We start from the raw sequence: 22,225 nt of genomic DNA, 5'->3' as shown, positions 1-22,225 counted from the left end.
ATGTTTAAGAAAAGAGCGAGGACTCACAATTTAAAAGAAACCAGGCAGTAGACATGCTTTTCTTTTGCAGTCTTCTTTTCCCAAAGAAACTAACCACTCTAGTTTCTTACTGGTGGAGTAGGGAAAAAGGCATCTTTCCCACTTTGGAAGTGTCCTTCTGGGTGCAGGGCTCTCCATTTGGGTTCACATCCCTGATACTCTCTGCCCCTCGCTATTCCTGCCCATGGGGCGTGACTTACACAATTGGGAAGTCTGGGAGTGAGAACGGGGCACCCATGGCCTGGCTCCCACCCCCTCCTCCTATAGAGAACACACACCCTGCTCAGCTCTGCTGTGCTGTGGGTGTTACAGGAGCAGTCCCTGCCCTCGGGGGATGCCTGGCCTCACCCAGGGTGGAGTCAGGGTGGGCCCCCAGTGGAATCCTGGTATTCAGGGTTAAGTAGCCCACTGATAAAAGCCACGTTCTCCAATATCACCGTCATCAGTGATTAAGGAAATGTTTTAGTCTTCCATTGGCCTTATATTTCAATTAGTTCATAACTCGGAAGAGGGAAAGGCCTCTCAAACCGCAACACCTCTTTGGGAGTTAACAGGCCAGCCTGTGTTCTGCTTTCTCTAGTGAGAATATAAAGCTCTAAGTTCCTTAAGTCTCTGTAATTTAAGAATAGCGCAGTTTCACACTGCAAATCACTTTAGAACTCATAAACAGATGTGATGTAAAAGCACATTATTAAGTTTCATCCCATATGCCTAAAAGAGTTCATAAGACACGTGATTAAGGCTAGATCTCGTAAGATCTAGAGAGGAGATGTGTGAGAGCAAATATACTCAGGAAAACATCCTTTCCTCACCATGTCCTGGGAGTCAAATAAGACTATTCTAAAATTTGAATCTATAAGTGAATACTTTTTTTGGTTATATGTTATTCCTTGTTTCACTGTATCACGATAAATTTTCAAAAGCATAGACATATCATGAAATCCCATGCTTTGTAAAAGACTCCATTATAAGAGTAATCATTATTGAACCTTTTAGCCCAGACATAATTTCTTACATGTTACAACAAGTTTGGCACGCATTGTGAATTTCAGCCAAGGTTGATAAAGTTCAATAACTTGGCTAACCAACCATGTGTACTACTCATTATAGAAGTAATAAATAGATTCATCAAAACGGACATGAAAAAGCCATAAGAAAATCGGATGCCATTTCCAGGCTGCCTCATAAAAGCACCTCTTGGACTTTAATATAATTTTATATACAGTTATCACACCTACCCGTCACTCGATATGAAGCACATATAAAACAGTCACCTACCCACATTTGCATGCTGAATGAATTTCAGTTACAAAGGTGAGTGCTGTATTCTAGAGATCTCAAAAGTCACATGAAGGCACATGTGCTTAAATATTCAAGACCTAAAAGAATTCATGTCAAGCAGAAAAGGAATCAGACAGACATGCCTACAAATTTCACTCTTCCTTGCAATAATCTTTTTGGGTCAGTTTTAGTAGAAGTGTTATTAGTAATACTTTCCATTTAACTATTCTCTTAGCCTACTGATAATTGAAAAAATTAGTAGGAGGAAAAGAAAACTTGATATAGATAAATTCAAGAAAGCAAGAAAGAAATCTAAGTTCACAGACTAGAAGAATCTCCTATGATCAAATGTACAGAAGTCAACAAAGCCGGCCTCTAATAATCTGAACACAATTAACACAATTTAATTTAATGGCATAAAACTTGAGCAACTGCATAGTTGAAAATCCAAATTCTCCCTACTGCACTTCTCTCTTTATGCTTCTGAAAGGAAACTCAAACACTGTCAGACATGGATTTTCAAAGAAACTACACCCCTACCCTTCTCAGAAAGAAATCTTTCCTCACATTTGGTAATCTACAGTGGAGCTGCAAGCATTGAAAATGTCCTCCTGCACTTTTTAATCTGTTAGGTAAATAACTATTCTTGAGTTGTTACCCGTGGGTGGGTTTTCTCTCTACTCCAGGAGGGGAAGCCCGAGGGTCGAGTCTGCATCCTCAGTTTCACAGCAAGGCCATGTCTCCAGTCAAGTGGGAGCCAGGTTTGTCTACACTGCGGGGGCCGCACTGTCAAGGCATTCAGATGTTTCAAAGTGTAGACAACACCCTCCCTCTCACTTTGCCCATCACCTCTGCCCTCTTCCAATCTTGCCAGGCCATCGACACTACTGGCACCCCAAACTTCCTCTTCCTTCAGTTGAGTGCTTTCTTCTGGATTTTTCTCTCTGTATAATTCTCCATGGTGGGATTACTGCATGACAATATTATTGATATCTTCATACTCTCCTGGTTCTTTTCACATCTAACATGCAGAAAATATGGTTACACGTTCTAAAACCAAAGTTATACTCCTAAACACAAGGACAATATTTCTGGCTGTTAATTGCAAACAACACCTAAAATATCATGGCCTGAGCCAAATAATGTGAATTTTTTAACTCAGCATAAACAAAGCATTAAAACAGCAGGATGCTTTATTTTCTCAAGAAGTTAGCAATTGCCAAATTCTTCCAAGAGCTTAAATACCATAATCACAGATACTGATGTAAAGAAAGATTGAAGTAAAATATGAAACTAACCAGAGAATGAAGAGAGAGCCAGAGATGTACTCTGAATAACAGAAATAAGGACAAAAAAACACAAAAAAGTCTCATCCCAGTTGCCACAAGGGAAAAAGGTTAAAGGCAACAAAGGAAACAGGTTAACGGTCCCCAAAAGCCTTAGGGAATAGGTAAAATTCAGAAGGCATTACAAAGTACTGTGTGCATAGAAAATAGCCTCTGCAACATCCACACTATTGTTTACTGTAATGCCTACATGCCTACTTTTAAAATTATGGTTAAATTTCAGAACAAAGATTTCTGATAGCTATCCAGAAGTGCTTTCATTAAGAGCAGATAGTTTTCTATCAGAGGCTTTAAAACAGAGCCATCCTGTCAGGAATGTTGACTTTGAAATTCAATACTAATATTTAAGCAAATAGTAAAGTCAACATTAGCAATGTCTGCTATTTCTTATTTGTCACAAGAGCTAATACCCCACCACCAATACACATACATACATAGAGAGCCATATAACACAAAGCAATTCTGAAAAGAAATAGCCAAAGAACACTTAAGGAAACAAGTACAGCTCCCTAATACCTGTACTAGATCCACAAAATCTGTTAAGAAGATGGAAGTTTCCTATAGACTGCAACGTGGAATCCCTTATTTCTAAATGTGACAACTCTATAATATTTTGTTCCCTTCCCAGCTCAACTCAGCCCTGCCTTCCAAGTGTACCCCCTGCATGTATCAACTAGCTTACCTATGATTAGCTTCCAGTGATGCACAGTCTGGAAACTACTGTAGTTAACTCTCATGGATTTGATCTTTATACTCATTTAAAGCCACCAGTATTTGTTCTACAGAAGTTAGTTTGAAATTGTTTCACTTTTGGGCACTTCTCTCTGGACAGTTTAAACAGAACACAAGATATTCAGAGTTTTTGTTCTTTTAAAAATCATCCCTTGAAAAGTTAAACACTAAAAATTTGTCAATCCAAACAAAACCAGCTTTATTCCTAAAAATACAAAATCTAGAAGTTACTCCTTAAAGACTGAGGGTGCCATCCTAATTTATCTAACTTTTCTTAAATTTTACATAATAGGTAATAAAAAGTCTGCATCGGATTTTTAGATCCAAGTATTATCCAAAAACTTGACCACTTTCCCTGCAGCACTTACAGAATATAACATCATAGGAGAAGCTCTAATCCTCATGCCTCGCATTCAAGTACTGTGCTTTGCAGCCACCACACCGTTTGAGGAGTTGGGAAATGGAATGGAGCAAATAAGAATTATGGCAATTATAAAACCTCCCTGGTATATATTGTCAGATTAATCACTGGCATTAGCAGAGCTCAGCCATACCATCAACAATGTAAGGAATGAAGAGCCCACAGCTTCAGGGCTAAGTCAAAACAGGGATCGAAGCCTAAGAGCTAACTAAAGGAAACCCAGCAAGAACTGTAAAAGAAATCCATCTGCCCACAACATACAACAAGTACACGTGCCACTCAAACCAGCACTGATGTTTAGTACCGCAAGCATGTGCAAACACTTACCCCTCCCCCCAATCCCACAAAAGACACAGGATGGGCTTTAAAAAATCATAATAGAGCTGCATGCTTATTAACACAAGGCAAGCAATGAGTGGTAAATACCATAATTTACAGAATAAGCAATTACACTTGGCCACAGATCCACACATTGTTCAACTTCATGGTGACTTTTTGCTCACCCTACTTCTTTACAGTTACTAAGAAGACGCATAAGTGAGAATGAAACTTAAGGAAAATCATATTCCAATAGTAAGACTAAAAAGGCATCAGTCAAGATAGCAAAAGTTCCCTTTAATTTCCAAGAACACACTTGGTGATTTATGTACAGATGTCTCTCCAGGTATTAAAAAAAAAAAAAAAAAAAGTTTAGTAACCCATATTTTTTTAAAATACAAATAGAAAAATACAGAAATAATTAGGACTGCCTAGAAGATAAAGTAAATGTTCTCTAAAAGCACAGAGGACAAGCTGCTAAAACTTTGGCCAGTTTGTAGCTCCAAAAGGGCAGGGATCATGTCTGGTTCTACACTGAAGACTTACCACCTAATATTCAGTAGTTATGTTTGTTGACTGCACAAATGATGGGGAAAAAGGCTTCTCCGTGGCTATGAGCCAGCCAGTCTGCTCCATCCATACAGCCCTCCCTGCAGACAGCAAGTCGGAGTCCAAACTACAAGAACTGAGCAGATATGTGAACATGTAAAATGGCCTGGCCTGCAGAGGGCAGCACTGGCCTCAGAGAAAATAAGGGGACCCATATTGTTGCCAACTTGTCTGGTTTTTTCAAGAGAGTCAAAAATTTAGACTTCTTAGTAAAATATCACTGACTTTTACATGGGGGCAAGTAATCCAGTAAAACAAAACAAAACAAAATACAGGGCATTTTTGTGGGGGCGAAATAAAACACCCAGGAGCTGGCTCCAGGCCACAGGCCACCAGCCTTTACCTCTGTCCTAACTGCTGACTAGAAGCTCCACTCTTGGCCAAGCGACCCCCACCTAGAGAAATGAGCAGGCATGAGAACATCCACCACCCTTAATCGCTACCACATAACACCAAGTTACCCTGCAGGAGGCAATGCAGTAAGGGTCCCGGGCATTTACAGGCCATCTTCAGAAAAGTGCAAGCTGGAGAATTCGAGGCGTCAGAGGGATGGCCCCCAAACTCAGTGAGGCACACTAAACCAGCATGTTCTAGACAAAATCACCCAGCCCAAAGTCCCATTCAGGTAGGGAAGAAGTAGAGTGGAGACAGAAGTTGTTGGTGCTGAAGTTGAAAGGCTTCTTGTAGATCATTTATCACCTTCTGTGGCAGGCTGAATAATGGCCCCTAAAGACATCCAGGGCCTAACCCCTGGAACATCTGAATGTTCCCTCACGTGGCAAAGGGGACTCTGCAAATGTGATTCTGGATTATCCAGGTGGGCCCTAAAAGTAACCGCAAGTTTCCTTCTCAGTGTGAGGCAGAGGGAGATCTGGCTACAGAGGAGGAGAAGCCACGTGATGGTGGAAGCAGGGATGGTGCATTTTGAAGACAGAGAAAGGGCCATGAGCCAAGAAACACGGTGGCCACTAGAAGCTTCAACAGAGCCAAGGAAACAGACTCTCCCTGTGAGCCTCCAGAAAGACAACTTGATTTTAGTCCAGTGAGGCTGGTTTCAGACTTCTGGCCTCCAGGAAAGTAAGAGAATAAATTTGTGTTGGTTTAAGCCTCTAAATTTGTGGTAATTTGTTGCAGCAGCAATAGTGAACTCATATACCTTCCTAATAATCAAGCAAACATGTAAGGGGCATGTTTCCTCTTGCTAGATCCCTCCCTGATCAGGACAATGGGCAATAACAGAGGAACACTGGGCAGGCAGCAACTGTGCAACTTGGTATAAAAAAGGCCCTCATGCACACTGACTGACAGCCCCCCCGTCAGCTTTTCAGGCTGAAAGGGTCGGATCCCTTGCCAAAAATCTGACTCCACTGCCTGACTGAGATGTTTCCCTGTACGGATCTGTTAACGGTGCTCTCTACCCTGTCAAACACTCAATCTGGTACCTGCACATAAGCTTAGAATTGAAACTTCCCTCATTAATAGATAAAGTTATAATGGCGTTTTTTTTTAATGCCACTTGGAACGCAGTGATGATCTTGGCTGATAGAAACTTCTCAAACCCAGCTACTGATTTGGTAGCCACAGCCACCTTCCTGTACTACCAAGTCATGCAAAAAACATGAAGGCAGTTGGAAGGCATTATACTAACAGATGCAAAAAGTTTGAGATTTCACCCTCACAGGACATTGGTGACTGACACAGCAGTGTCTCCATTTGAAAGAGATTGATTAATGTTCATCATTCTTGTGCTTTGCATGATCACCAGTAAAACAGTCTGCAGAATCAAGATATTGCTGGCAATTTTGTTGCTGTCATACAAGCAAACAGAATCCAATTCACCCTTGCCCATCTACATCTGAATTAGTTCCACGATGTGGCAGCGGGAAGGAGGCAGACAGGTGAAATAAGGCAACCAAGAAGAAAATGTATCGCCCAAGAACAGACAGTATTTCCACCTATGAGCTCACAACACAACTACAACCCATGGCAGTTTCTACCTCTGCAGATTCCCTTCTGGTTACCCCGAGCTCCCACTCTTGAATATCTGGCTAGAGATACCACTTGCCCCAGCTCTGGGATAGCAGCCATTAAAACTTCCTAGTTATTGCCATCAAATCAACCGCACAATGCACAACACTGTCACTTGACATCTGGTTACCTTTCTGAGCCCTGGAGAAGATACTTCTAGAAACCTCTCAGCATATCCTAACAAAAAAATATCGAGAGTGCCTATTTTATTCCATGCATTAAGGAATTAAATTACTCTCTTCTCTGTCTCCTTCCCAGCCTGAAGCCTCCTCCCTCTTTTCTAGCAAGTGTAGGTTACTTTCCCCCAAAATGCAAGCCACCTTGTCTTCCCACAGCACTCTTCATTACTGCTTTTCACGTAGTGTTTCATTTGGTCCTCACAAAATAGAAGTGACAGGGAAATTATTATTCACTTGATTTTACAAATGAGGAAAGTTAAATCTCATAACAAGTTAATGACAACCTGTCTCATAGTCAGTTCTCTTCCTATCATGTCCTAGTAGTTTCCAATAAAACTGCCGTACTTTTTACGTGCCGATAAAATTATATTCAAACGCTGATATATTCCTTGGCATGATCAAGTAAATGGGATGGGACGGGGTGGGGTAGGCACTCATACTTAATATTCCAGATCGTCCCAGAATCCATCAGATCAAGGGAACAACTGCCCCAATCCGAATTTCCTGATAAAGATGCTGCTGTAAAGGATTTGCTCAAAAGTATAATACTTTATAATAATTTTCCTCCCTTTGCTCTTCCCAAGTTTAAGGTATCTTTTTTGTTCCTTGACCACAACAAAAAGAACTTTGCACCCCCCCCCCCATTTGATTCTGTTTTTCTTGTTAACTTTCCTTACGTACCAAGGAAGTCAATGCTTAAAAACAGTTATTTAGAAAGGTCATTTTAAAACAAACTCACAGATAACATGGCAGACTCTGGAGCACCAGAGAACCAGGAAGCTAGGAAATTACAACACATTTCACTAACTTGATCCCCTCAGCCAGAAACGGCCACTCTTCACTAAGTACCCAAAACGTTTATCAGACATTTTGCTAGGCATTCTGCTGTTCCCATCTTTAACAAACCTGCAAAATAGGTACAGCATCCAGGTTTCACGGATGTGCAACAAGAGAGGTAAAGTAACTTGCCCAGTGTCACTCGGATAGGAAGTGGTTAGGCCAGGTTTCGAAACCAGGTCTTGTCTGACTGGAGAGCCAGGGGCGCTCGCCCTGCACCCTGCTGCTCTCTAGACAGAAACTCGCCCAGACAGACCAACCATCAGCAGAGCTATTCGCAGCAGTCGAACAACTGCACCATACGGGAGCCGGACTCATCCAATGAGACAGTGCATAGAAAAGCTCTGCAGGTGTTAATATCATTAACAGAAGATCTGGGGGAAATTAGCAAAACCATAAATAACCACCTTGGGCCTCAAGTTTTCTGGGATGCTCCCTCCTCACTTAAATGCAGTGACCAGTGCTGCAGTGCAGTGCTGCAGTGATGCGGTGTGATTTGAGCTGTAGCTGGTATAAGAGAGAAGACACATGCTAAAAGCACAGTGGGTAATTAAGCCAAACTGCTTTCATTAGGTACTTTCCCTTGATCACAAGATTGAATATGTTCTTAAAGAAATGAACACTTTGAGATAAATTAACTTCTAAGAGGAAGGGACATTTTGAAAATTAAATTATACCACATGAAGCAAGCAATCAATTAGCCATCAATACATATCCAATAGCTATGTATATAAGATGAAAAGGCAATTCATAAAAGAATAAACACAAATGGCCAAACATATAAAGGGCTGTGTCTAATTATCAGAGACACGCAAATTTAAGAGACTTTTTAAAAATGCTAATTCTCAAGGTTGGCAAGAATGCAGGGCAAATGGGCCTTCAAATTGGTGGAAACTTCCAGGAGTGGCAATTTGACAAAAGACAAGATATTAAAGTTAGGCAGCAAATTCCTTGATTCAGCAATTCCACTTACAGAAAATACAGCCATAGACTAGTCACAGATGGGTACAAAGAGTTCATTACAAAATCTTCATCTCCAATTCACAGCTATTAAAAAGTTAGAATCTACCCAAATGTGCCACACTGGGAAAACCACATAATGGAATACTATGCAACCATTTAAGAAGTTACAGAATATTTAACTGTAGGGAAAGATGATCACAAGTCCCGGTAAAATAAGGGGGAAAAAATGCTTAGAATTATATATGCTCACTATTAACAGTGTACTTCTGACGGGTGAGAATGGGGGATGATTATTTTCTTCTTTTACTTAACTGCATTTTCTAAATTGTCCATAAGGAATACATGTTTTATAAAAAGAAAAATAATTTTGAAAGTAATTGCCTAAATTAAATGAAAATGCATGCAAATCATTCAGACTAGGGTCGAAGAGACTGAGTAAGCTGCTTAGAACAGGAAGGCAGCAAGTACAGTGGAGAGAGTTCCAGGCATGGGATCAGAAATCCTCCGTTCCAGTTCTGCAGGCAACTACTGCTCAAGAGCTGTGTGATCCCAGGCAAGTTACCGCACCTCTCAGTGTGTTTGTTCAATACCATTTCCAGACTGCCATAAGCACCATGGTGAGAACTGAAGAAGACGTCGTGTACAGAATCTTCGTCAATTCTAAAGGGCTATCAATACTGGACAATATTATAATGATCAAAATCTACTCATCTGGAAGAATTAAGCACATTTTCAAAGTAAGGGTGAAAATGAAAATAATTATTAGTTCTTAACTTCAGTTTCTGTAAAACTATACAAGAAATTTCTTTGATTCTAACTTTGTCCCTCTTTATATGAGAGAATCTGTTCACATGAAAAGAAACTAGTCACTCCCCATCTCGGGAGAAAAAGACACTGAGCTTCACACTGAGCTTCATCCCCCTCATCACACACACATGTGTGTGCACACACATGCATTTTATCTCTCCCCTGCTCCCTCTCTTGCACTCCATCTAGAGAACCGTTAATTTGCTTTCAGAGACAACACTATCTGAATATGGCTTCTATACATGAAGGATCAAAAAAAACAAGGAGCGCAGCGTGGTAAATAACTCAAAGACTTGAAACAATTAGACTCACACCATGTCACACAACTCATTAAATATGAAAACACTTTCTATTTACCTAATTTACTTAGGTTTGTGTAGATGAAGACTGACATTTCATAAAATGTAATGTTATTTATTAAGCCAAAGGGAGATGATAAATTTAGATAAAGTAACTCTAGCCTTTGAAATATGCTTTTTGATCAATCTACCAGAGCCTTAATTTGAGAGATCTTTACAAGAAGACCCTCCTATTTACCCGAACATTATTTTGGAAAAGTTTGAGACTCAAATCAAAACACCACATGCATATATGCTGCAGAAAGGAAGAGAAAGGATGCAGGCTGTACCAGACTAAATAATCAATGGTTAAGGGGTTTCAGCAGTCAGCATCTTTTACCATAAAATCTGTAATAATTCCAAGAATACTGATCTGGTTTTAACAATTTATTTGATAAACAATGGCCACATCTGTATACAAACTGACCAGAGCATTGTCACTTTGATAGAATATTTTTGCAATGTTACAAGTATATTCACCATGTTTTCAGACTCATTTTCAAAAAAAGAAAAAGCATCATATAAACAAAGTATATACTGTAGCATATTCATTTTGCCCCCTTTTAAAATTTGAAAATAAGCAATTTTATAAAGCTAAAAATGTTTTCTTTTCTGAGCCAAATTTCTGTTTGAGAGCTAAAGCCCTCAATTAATGGGTTGCCTCAAACTTTAGTTACAGAGCCAAAATTAAAATTAACCCTCCTTTAAAAGACTTTGTACATGTAGAGTACCAGCTATCTGCTTCATATTCAGTGTTTGGTTTAAGAGGGTCACTCTTATTTAAGAAACGTACAGGGAGACCAAAAGAACACATTTTCTCCTAGAAGAATATATCATTAATAAACAATCTACTTACAATAAACTATATAACACTGGGAAAGGCTAGGGTAGCAGGAGGCAAGGGAGAGAGTATGTTCTCATGAAAACATAGAAGGTCACAAAGGCGTTTCTAAATAAACCTTAAACAGGCATTAATATTTAAATATTACAATTTCCACTTAGGAAGAAAAAAATTACATTATTGATAGGACACCACACTCAAAACCAATAACGTCATGAAAACACATGCTCTTGTGTAATTTGGCAGAGCAGACTGATCCCTGAATACAATGGACCTTTTCATTAAATGGATCTCTTCATCCTTGGCATTTTATGTAAACAAAACAAAAAGAAAGAGGGAAAAAAAAGAAAAGGAAATGAACATTACACCAGCAACAGTCTTCAGTTCGAATCCTATCACTGAAAAGCATAAGACCTAAAAGATGCATTAGAAAAGTAAGTCATAATTTAACAAATACGAAAGCAAGACTGGCTAAGAAGAACACTATATTGCAAAGCCACCTCTTTGTTCAATTATATCAAAGGGCAACAGAGCCCTCTAGTGGAGAAAATACATAAATGTATGGAGACATTTCACTGCTTTTAGGATAATTTACAGAAAATACATAGGACACTTTCATTAAGATTCTAACTCTATCACTCTATCATGTAAAAGCAAAAGATCAAATTAGTTTAATAGGGTGTTACATAAAATAATTTTCAAATTTTCAAGTCTTACGTAACACTACAAGTTCTTGACTAGGGTAGAAACCATATTTTTAAACATTATTTTAAATCATGAGTTTGAACCATTTTGTCATTGAACAATAGCCTGTATGGCCCTCATTTGTTACGCTGGCACTAAAACAGGGCAGACTAAAACCTAAACTTATATCCGTGTAAGAAATTCAACTGGTGACCTCAAGTGACAAAAGTTTCAGTTGAGATCTAATCAAGTTTATACATGTATATATATATATATATATTTTAATAGTTTTTCACTGGGTTTGCCGATTTATGATATGAGGCTCATTACAATGTTTCAAATTGGTCTCTTAAGATATCTGAAATCTCATATTTTGATCATGCAATGCAACAGATGTTCGCTGTCCATGAATATTTAAATATAAAATGGTTGTTTAATTCCTAAAGTACTAATTCTCAATTTTAATGTAATGTCATTCCAGGAGTTTTTCCAATATTGTCATTAAAATCTAAAGTTTCTCAGAACAAAATAGTTTCAAAATCACTGTACCTACAATATATGGTATATTTTAGAATAAGAGTGAAGGTGTCACAAATGTTTTTAATTAAAATGGGAGTTGAAGTTCCCAAAAGGTTAGATTATTTTTAGAATTTTTTCCTCTACTTAATGAGCACCAGGTTCTTAAAAAGGAGCTCCAAGATCCCACTAGTGTAAGTCTTGTCAGCAATCAGAGAGGAAATGGTAATCAGGCATTCCAGGACCCCAAGTGTAGTGATCCCACATGAGTATGTTTTCCTTTACAGGAAGGTAGTGTATTTCATAACTGGGAAGCATGGATTTAAAATCTTAAGAATGATATACTTTTCTACATGAAGGAAAAAGTCATTTTCTTATATTACTGTAGAACTGGTACAATTTCAAATTTATACAAGATCTGAATTGACCATGGTGATGTTTTTGTAGGGTAAAATAAAATGGCAACTATCCTTAACTGTAATTTCAACACATGATTTCAGGAACAAGACCCCAAGTTTTAAAAAACAAGTAGTTTTAACATTATACTTTAGTAACATTTGGGGGATTCCCTGCATGGGAATATGACACTTTCATTTTTGTTTCAAGGAGAACAAATTTAGGGATGACTCTGATAGCTTGAGAATGTACTTTTCATATCTCAAAATTTATATATATATATATATATATATATATATATATATATATATATATATGAATCCTTGTAATAAACCTTAGGGAGGTGATTATATAATATAAATATTGACAGAAAATTGAAGGTCATTCCTGAAATACATTTTACTGGTACATACCAAGGTGGCCAGCTGTATGTGTTCAGGAGAAAAAGCAATTTTGTTCTTGGTAATGGGTCCTCTGGCTTAAAAATCAAAACCGGGCCAGGTATTCTAGATTTAAAGTCACAACGTTTGTTACATGCCCAGCATCATGATGTTTCAAAAGGTGAAAGGAACTTTTCATCCTGACTCAACTCTGAAAGGGACTTAAAAATCTAATTTTAACCACTAGCTGGTTTAAGACTGGAAGTTAAGAAAGTTTTATCACCATTACCACTGAATATTAGACTAAAAATATCTAATTTGCTCATACTTGTTAATAGTTTTTAAATGTATGAGACTGTTTCACAAAATCTGGATTCCATTTCTTAAAAATGACAATAATAAATCTCTCTTGCTCACTGCAACCATCTGCATGAGTTCCAACAAATGCCCCCACTGACAGAGGACAATGAAAAGGGGTGGTGCTGTCCCACATTTAGGCACCATTCACCGTAACCCCTCATTAGAACCCATGTGAGAATCCTGCCTTTGACGAGCCAACTTCAGCCTGAGGAGTCTAGAAGACAACATATCATAACATTTTATAGCTAGAATGACTGGTGGAGTCTAGAAAAGAACCTAGGGGATTTTCTGTTGTGGAAAATTCCTCCACCTAAAAATTCCATCCCTTGAGCCTTCAAAGTAAGCTCTCTATTTAACAGTCACCATGTCAAAGCCATTTCCATTTGTTTTTACCAAATCAGAGCCATCCAGCTGCTAACACCAGAGAGCGGTAAACCGCCGGCCCCTCCCTGCTGAGCGCTAGGTGAACACAAACGGAAACGAATCCTCCCTGGACTCTACTGCTTAGCAGTCTGCACTGCGGGGTCCGGGCCGCTTGGTCTCTAGTAGAAGCTTTGGGTGAAGAGATGGCTTCCCCCTGGATACTGAGATGCTGATCTCCACAGAGAGAGAGGTCCACAAGCTACAGCTTTCAATTATAAAGTTCTTCGGGTTCAGAAAGCTGGTTAAACAAAGGTCAAGGAGAGAAGAGTGTTAGTTTCTGAGGAGTCAACCTCCTAATCCTCATAGCCCTCTAAAATAAGGAGGAACAGAGTTGGGGCAAGGGATGACCCCCAACAGTTACATATGACATGTTGCGGCAATCCTAACATGGCCCCAGGGCATCCACTTAGGAGTACATGGCCAATTTAGAAAATATCGGGACAATCTTACTTTGAAAAGGGTTAATCATCTAGTCCAGGTGTTGGCAAACTTTTTCTGTAAAGGGACAGATAGTAAATAGTTTAGGCTTTGCAGGGCAACTACTCAAGTTGCTGGTAACACAAAAACAGCTATAGACAATACGGAAACAAATGAGCATGGCTGTCCTTCAACAAAATCTTATTCACAAAATCAGGAGGTGGGTCAGATTTAGCCAAAGGGCCCCTGATCTAGACAGTGGAATCCAGTCAATGGTAACATCGGGCTACAAATCTTAACTGTGAAAACAAAGATTTCACAAACCCCTAGTGTTTTACTCCGACATTTTCTCAGAAGCTTTCTTCTGTCTTCCAGGATCACCCTTAACTTTCTGAGTTTAATTAAGATTCAAAATACAGCTCAGTTGGGGGGGGGGGGCAGCAAGACAAAATCTACTTAAGGACCAACTCAAAGGAGACAATGCTCTAGTACAACCCGAAAGTCCATCAAGTTGGAGACATCCAATTATCCCCTTCTACAAGGAGAGATCCTCACCAATGATGATTCCAACAAAGCAATGCCTTATAGAGAAGGAAAAAAAAAAAAAAAACAAAAACACACACACACAGGAAATATCAGATTTGCAAATCAATCTTCTATGAAGCAAGTTACATATCTACTTTTTTTTAGTTGTAGAGTCACCACTAACAAAATAAATACTGATATGCTTTGTTTCAGTCCTTCGAATTGCTTCAAAGAGAACAGAAATTCACTAGGCTAAAGATTTAATGGTTTATAGATAGAAAACAGGCTCCCTTGAGTGGCAAAAGGAAAGAAGATCCCACCCCATTAAAGTTCTGATAGATGACTCCCGAATGCCCAGAAGTCCTAGAAATGAAGATGCCCGATTCACTCCACATTCATCTATTTCATTTGAAATGCGCAGAAATAAAGTGTGATAGCAATTTATAAATTGCCATGCTTCATAGTTCAGGAGTTTATCTAGAAGCCACAGGCTACTTGGGTAAGGACACTTTCTAAGGCAGCCACGCAGGATATAAAAGCTAACTTGGTTGTGACGAAAAGCCATGTGCCTATCTTCAGCTTTTTTTCTTTATGCCTGATACCACTGCTGCAGAGTGGAAGTTATTTGCAACTATTTGATTGCCTGAAGTTTTCAGCGTGGTATTATTTCCAGAATTAAAATCTTCAGCACTCCCTTAGACGTGTGCTTCTCAAGAGTGGAGAGGGGAAATGGGGTGAGATGGTGGTGCTAAAGACAATTTCTGAGAGAACGTTGGAGTTTGGGTTATAGCTGCAGGTGTCGGAATAGGAAGAACAGGTCTCCCCAAGACCTTCCACAACATCCCTTCTATCCTGAGCTTTAAGATTTGCCACAACATCCAACTGGACCAGAGACACTGACTTACAGTGTCCGTAAAATGAATTGTGGACATCAGGGAGGAAAAGGCTTTGAGAGCAAGTGGGAGTTGTGAAGAAACACAAAGGTCTAGGGCTTTACTCAAAGAAGTTCGAGGTCCATTCTGATCAACAACACATTTACACTGCAATGCTTTAGAATCTCCTTTTCTTTCTATCATGACACATATCCAACTAGATGTAGTTCTTTTTATATTCTGAACCAACTCCATTATTCCTGGATTACAATGTCATAAGCCTGGTGTTACAAATCTTGAAAGAGCATTAGCCATATTCATGCTCTCTAATGCCAGACAGAGCAAAGTTTGAATACTTATGCAGAAAATAATCACTAGTCACCTATCTTACTAATTAAAGAAAAAAAGTCTGGCCAGAAGATTAAGGGAATGAGATCTTTTAGTTAATTTTTTGTTTAACTAAGTACTAAAAAAAAGATATTTTACTTAAGACATTTTAAAAACATTAGTCTACAGTAACAGATACAATCAACATAATATATTGTTTCTTAGATGACTGAGGATCCAACAATTATTTTTAATACAGTGTTATTAATTTTAACATCAATGATGAAGACACAGAATTTATCCCAATGAAGTTCAAAAGCTCTAACTGACTATATTCTGATCCCAGGATGAGGTTTGAAAGTGATTTCAAATAAATTCCCTTTAGGTTTTTGAAAAATTCCATTTAATTCTTTATCCTAATAGACAAATGTGGTCAAAAGTTCTGCTCTGGGATCATAACTTGCTTGATTTTAGACCCTGTGATATTACAATAACCGATCCTTTAAAAATGTATTCTTGCCCCCTGTACTTGTCCTAATGATGTTAGGGAATGTTTCCAGAAGGTTGAAGAAGGGGTCATTCAAAATTAAGAAAGAGAAAAGAGCGTAAAGGAGATCCGCCAAGGGTTAAGGAGACAAAAGCTTATGCAAGACGGCCAAGGAGTGCATCACGGCGGCCATGAAAGGTGCAGGACAGAAAGCATGACAGAAAACAGCTCAAAGTAATTCCTTTTATATGTATATATGTACAGTAATCTGAAGATGCATATCCTAATTTAAAGCAGTTGCTGCTTACTGATTTAGATATTGATGTAAATGGACCAAAACAAACTAAAAATAAAATCACATGGAGAGATGCTTTCAGCACCTGCTTTGCCTCTCTTTAACAGTCCATGATGTTTTGGGGAATCTGCAGAAGGAAGGAAACCCTGCCCAAGCTACCTACCCCATGACGGTCACTGTGGTTAAACACTGGCATTTCAGAGGGTTAATTTAGAGGGTAAGGCAAGGACTAATTCTCCAATTTTATAAAGAAATAAGATCCTTTTCCCAAAGGAAAATGATATTCTTAGTGACCAATCGAAACCTGCAGTACCCTTTGTTCCAAAGTCATGCTACACTGCTGTTCCCCATATCCCGTTACCAATCAATTTTTTCATTGGTTTGAATAACCCAAGTAATTGGAATACATCTGTACACCACACAGACCAGGTCAAAAACCCTTAGACTGAGCCTGTTGTCTCTAATCCTTGAATACCAAAATAGCCACAGTCTTTTGCTGAGTATTCAGCTTTCAGAGAATTCAAGGTCAGCTCCTCCCTAGCTTTCTATGATAACACTGGGATTTACAAAGAGCTCATGATTTTAATAAAGCAATAGCTGAAAAGGGCTATAAAAATATTTTTAAATTAGAGAATCACTAGACAGCATTTCATTACAGTTAGATATCAGTAGATCTCATTATAGTAGTCACAAAAACAAAAGAAAAGAATTGTAAGTAACAAGGAACAGCCTACCTATTCCGGAATTAGCTCCAGTCACTATGACCACTTTGCCAGTGAAATCTCGGCCCTGGAGTATCTCCATGGCGGTGGTGCTGCCATCATATTTCTGTCTGGTGGTTGGCTTTGTTGGATTATCATCCACAGTAAATGCCAGCCTAGGGTCCAAATATGTGGTTCTTTTATTTATATGACTGCAAAGAAAAGGAGACACAAAGTATTTTACACTAACCCACAGCAGTGAACACAGGCATTGATAAATATAAGATAAGATAATCTGATAGTTTTTTTTCATATACCAAAAGGCTTATTCTTAACACTGAAAAGAACTGCGGCCCATTTACTCCAGCTTCCAGAAGGATTACATTCCTGCCTGGAAAAATAGTCATCGAATCCTTTTCTTTAGAATTGCCTGCAAAATACACTGTAACATATAATAGCTATTGCCTTGTATCCTTAGATCTCATAAAAGCCTTCTTGAGAAAACTTTGTTTTTTCTGTTATTCATGTAAATGTGGTTTAAGCTCTGTCAGGCACTCGTTTCAGCAGATCTTCAATTAAATCAGTCTGGTGCAAGGCCCTAAGAAGATTGGTAGAGAAGTAGAACAGTCAAAATACTGAAAATCTTTAATAGAAAATATAAAATTGCCAACTACTAAAACTCTAATGATTTTCCTTTTAAGGCTTATTAATACCTCCTATGAGTATCCTAATTTTGATTTGGAATTGATCAAAATCTTGTAGAAATGATATTAAAATACACTGCTACATATGGATTAACAGGTTACCTTATGTAATAGACTTTTCACATTTTAAATGTACTTTTGTGATTTTTAATTAATGGACCTCAAAATATCTTTAAAACTATTAAGAACCCTCCAGAAATAACAGCACGTGAAATTTTGTGATTTAAAATGTTCACAATATATACAGATATGTGTTTATAAAACTATTATTAAGTTTGTAATCTATACATACCACCCAATAAATACTAAGACCCAAGAATCATCTTCATTTTAATTATTTTAATATCCTGTTAGATAAGCATTAGGACTCCAATCTTATATTCAGATGACAGGGCAGTGGTGTGTTAGAACTGGCTCACACTGGCCTGCTAGAGTTGAATGTGCCTGTCTTCCCCAACTACACTGTGATTTCACAGTGGTAGCTTGAAATTGGCCATGGTGGAGAAAGTTACACCATGGAAACAAATCGGGTTTATCCCCTAGAGAGCTGGTTGTTAAACTTCACAGCACACCACTGTAACAGACTGAGAGGTTAGGTGGTGACTAGCAGGGGGAACTAGGACTCAACCCAGTTCAGCTTGACTCCAAAGCCCTTGTTTGTTACTTTCGTCTAGACCAGGGGTTGGCAAACTATGGCCAGTGGGCCAAATTTGGCCCACCAACCTGTTTCTATAAACAGTTTCACGGGAACACAGCCTCACTAATTCATTTACATATTGTCCGTAGCTGCTTTTGTGCTACAATGGCAGAGCTGAGTAACTGCAGCAGAGACCTTAGGGCCCACAAAGCCTGAAACATTTACTATCTAACCCTTTGTGGAAAAAGTCTGACAACCCCTGCTCTAGAGCAGACCAGTGGTTCTCAAACCAGCATGCATCAGAATCCCCTGGAGAGCTTGTTAAAGCACAGATTGCTGGGCTGCACACCCACAGTTCCTGATTCGAGACTGAGGGGTGAGAGGACTGAGGATATGCATTTCTAATAAGTTCCCAGGTGATGCTGAAGCTGCTGGTCCAGAAACCACAATGTGGGAACTACTGCTCTACATCAATGACAAATAACATCCATCGCAGGTGAACATCTTTCCAAGCACACAAAGGCAGAGGCTACCAAGGAAAAAATTTACCCATTTGATGACATAAAAATTAAGAAATTCTATTCCATACTTGATTTAAAATAAAAACCAGCAAAATTAAAACAAAAGCTCAGAAAAAAACATTTGAAACATGTAACCCATGGGTTGATATCCTTAATTTAAGAAAACAAAAACTTTTTAAAAATCAAGGAGAAGAATACTTCTTACAAACCAACAGGAAACAACAAAGGCCCCCATATCTGACCTGCCAGACAGTCTTCTCTCCCTGGGGCTGCCCATGGCACTAAGACTCCACTCAGCCAGCTTTGGTCCTTCTGATTCCAATACTGGCTACACACTAAGACTTCACCAGGCGGGTTCCAAAACCACCTGTGCCCTTTGAACTCATTACTGTAACTAATTATTTAAGTAATAGTTATTATGCGGACTGGTAACATGCAAGGTGAAAATAAAGTGTCACTGTATCTAAGAAAACTAACTTGAATGCTTTGGGAAGTCTCTAGGACACATAGCTAAAAAAAGGTTGGGGTTTAACCAGGTATAGTAAAACACTAGAAAAATATGATTAAAATCTAGATTCAACACTCAGATTCTTTGAAAAGGTTTTTTGCTCAACTTTAAAGAAACTGGAACTGGAAATCAGAGATGCTACATAATAGGTATGAAACGGGGAAGAAAAACCACACTGCAATCTAAGTAGCCGATACATTCAAAACAAAGGCCTAGCCACTACATCAAAGGCTTAGCAAGGATGTTTTTAAGTCAAAATAGAAAAAAAATGTTTGTTACATACGTACCTTTTAAAAACAATAATTTCCTATTAAACTAACTTCTATTGGCCAACAAACCCTAATCCCATTAAACAAGAAAACTTCTAATTTGAAATGTTGACAGCCATGAAACATTCATTCCCCTTTAAACTACAGTAGTCACTGGTGTTGATGTTGTCACAAACATTGGGACTGGCGGTTTGATGTGCTGAGCCCTCGATCATGGGACTTGCCCTTATGAAGCTCGTTACTGCAAAGGAGAGCCTAAACTTGCATGTAGTTGTGCCTAAGAGTCTCCCCAAGTACCTCTCTGTTGCTCAAATGTGGCCCTCTCTCTCTCTAACTGAGCCATCTCGATAGGTGAACTTGCTGCCCTCCCCGCTACGTGGGACCCGACTCCCAGGGTTGTAAATCTCCCTGGCAATGCAGAATATGACTCCCGGGGATGAATGTGGACCCGGCATCGTGGGACTGAGAGTATCTTCTTGACCAAAAGGGGGATGAAAAATGAGACGAAATAGTTTCAGTGGCTGAGAGATTTCAAATGGAGTCGAGAGGTCACTCTGGTGGACATTCTTATGCACTATATAGATAACACCTCTTAGGTTTTAATGTACTGGAATAGCTAGAAGTAAATACCTGAAACTACCAAACTCCAACCCAGCAGTCTGGACTCCTGAAGACAATTATATAATAATGTAGATTACAAGGGGTGACAGTGTGATTGTGAAGACCTTGTGGATCATACCCCCTTTATCTAGTGTATGGATGAGTAGAAAAATGAGGATAAAAACTAAAGGACAAATGGGGTGGGATGGGGGGATGATTTGGGTGTTCTTTTTTCACTTTTATTTTTTATTCTTGTTCTGATTCTTTCTGATGTAAGGAAAATGTTCAGAGATAGATGGTGGTGATGAACGCATAACTATGTTATCATACTGTGGACAGTGGATTGTATACCATGGATGATTGTATGGTGTGCGAATGTATTTCAATAAAACTGAATTTAAAAAAAAAAAAAAAAAAAACTACAGTAGCCACGAATGCAGACTTGCAGCAGCTGCCAGTTCAAATCCCGGCTGACACTCGCTCACCGTGGATCCTTAATAAGTCACTCACCGGCTCGGCCTACATCACCCGTGGCAAACCAGGGATGGTGACAGCACTACCCTCCAGGGTCACTGAGGAGATTGAATGAGCTAACACTGTAGACACGAGGTTATTAGAATTATGCCTGGCTCATGCTATATGCCAGACAAGTATTAACTATTGTTTTTGCATATTACTGGAAGTTATTTTAAGGATAGACTCAGAGAAGTGAAAAGGTTTTACAGACGAGGTAAAACAGTATTTATAATTATAATGCCCAATAATAGAGTTTAACAATATCAGTGCCCAAGAGGCAATCTTATAAGCTATAGTATATCTGTACAAAAGACCCTACACCCTTGAAACATGATGTTCTTGAAAATATATAGAAGGATAAAAGAAAATGCTCACAATACATTATGTGGAAAAAGCAGGTTACTAAACCATTCACCCAGCAGATTCTTTTTTTTTTTTAATTAAAGAAAGCATGTATATAGAAAACAGGCTGGAAGAATAAATCAAAAATTGTTAAGAATAGTTACTCCTGTTGATAAGATTAAGGTTATAAACTTCATAATTTTTATTTTCCCAATTTTTCTACAGGCAACATGTTATTAATTTTATAATAAATAATTTCTCTTAAAAAGCAAAATGACCACAATAATTCCTTTGTAGACACTTACTCGACAAAAAACACTTGCCCGTTCTCATCGGTTTCTTGTTCCCATCCGTATGGCAAATCTGAAACGCAGGAGAGATTGGCAGGTCAAAGTATGGCAGGGGTCAAGAGAACCCGCCCCAGGCCAGAGGGCAGAGGCCCAGGCCTTTCCAGTACTGCCCCCTAAGCCTGTGCTGACAGACCAACGGATGTCTCCCCCACATGTTTAGGTAAGCAGTTCCGATCGTGGCAGTTGCACACGGCCCGTTACCCCAATTGAACTATACGTTTTTGCCTCTTGCTTTGAAAGAAAACCCTATTTCATTCTCAATCATTCTTCAAAGTGCCATCTGGCTCCTGCTTCCACCGTGAACCCTCCTGGATGCTCCAATCCATTTGAATTCTCCCTGAGTGAACTCATGGAACATCTCTATACATCAGCAAGCACCCAACACACCGTTCAGACGCTTACTTGCGATGTGTCTTACATAGTTTCATTTTTTCATGCCTACATCTTGTCTCTCCAACTAGACACAAAACCTCTTGAGGACAGGGACCTTCTGATACTTCTATTCTGTGCATCTCCCACTTTCTCAGGAATAAAAGCACCTAGAAGTCACCGAGATTTATGTTTTTCCATAAAACATGGATAGATTTAATTCCATGATGTGAACCAAGAACAATTTTACAAGCAGACTACAGGAAAACCTAATATACTAGGAGTCA

General features: G+C 38.9%; 1 protein-coding gene and 1 long non-coding RNA gene across 3 annotated transcripts in view; both read right to left on the bottom strand.

Moving 5' to 3' along the window:
* Positions 1 to 22,225, bottom strand: part of WWOX (WW domain containing oxidoreductase) — a 966,762-nt gene that overhangs the window by 936,853 nt on the left and 7,684 nt on the right. For both annotated transcript variants that reach the window (XM_037816376.1, XM_037816377.1), the window contains exons 3-4: positions 21,525 to 21,582; positions 17,156 to 17,334 (exon numbers count right to left, since the gene is read on the bottom strand). In XM_037816376.1, coding sequence (XP_037672304.1) covers positions 17,156 to 17,334; positions 21,525 to 21,582 — 237 coding nt within the window. The remainder of the gene's footprint in view (positions 1 to 17,155; positions 17,335 to 21,524; positions 21,583 to 22,225) is intronic.
* LOC119518939 lies at positions 10,271 to 14,472 on the bottom strand. Its single transcript, XR_005213896.1, has 2 exons — positions 13,949 to 14,472; positions 10,271 to 13,736 (listed from the first exon to the last, which is right to left on the bottom strand). It is a non-coding gene; the product is annotated as an uncharacterized LOC119518939 (long non-coding RNA).

The sequence above is a fragment of the Choloepus didactylus genome, chromosome 22 (assembly GCF_015220235.1).
Source record: "Choloepus didactylus isolate mChoDid1 chromosome 22, mChoDid1.pri, whole genome shotgun sequence".
Lineage (NCBI taxonomy): Eukaryota > Metazoa > Chordata > Mammalia > Pilosa > Megalonychidae > Choloepus > Choloepus didactylus.
The sequence above is the reverse complement of the archived record's forward strand: the minus strand, read 5'-3'. Positions and strand labels throughout refer to the sequence as shown.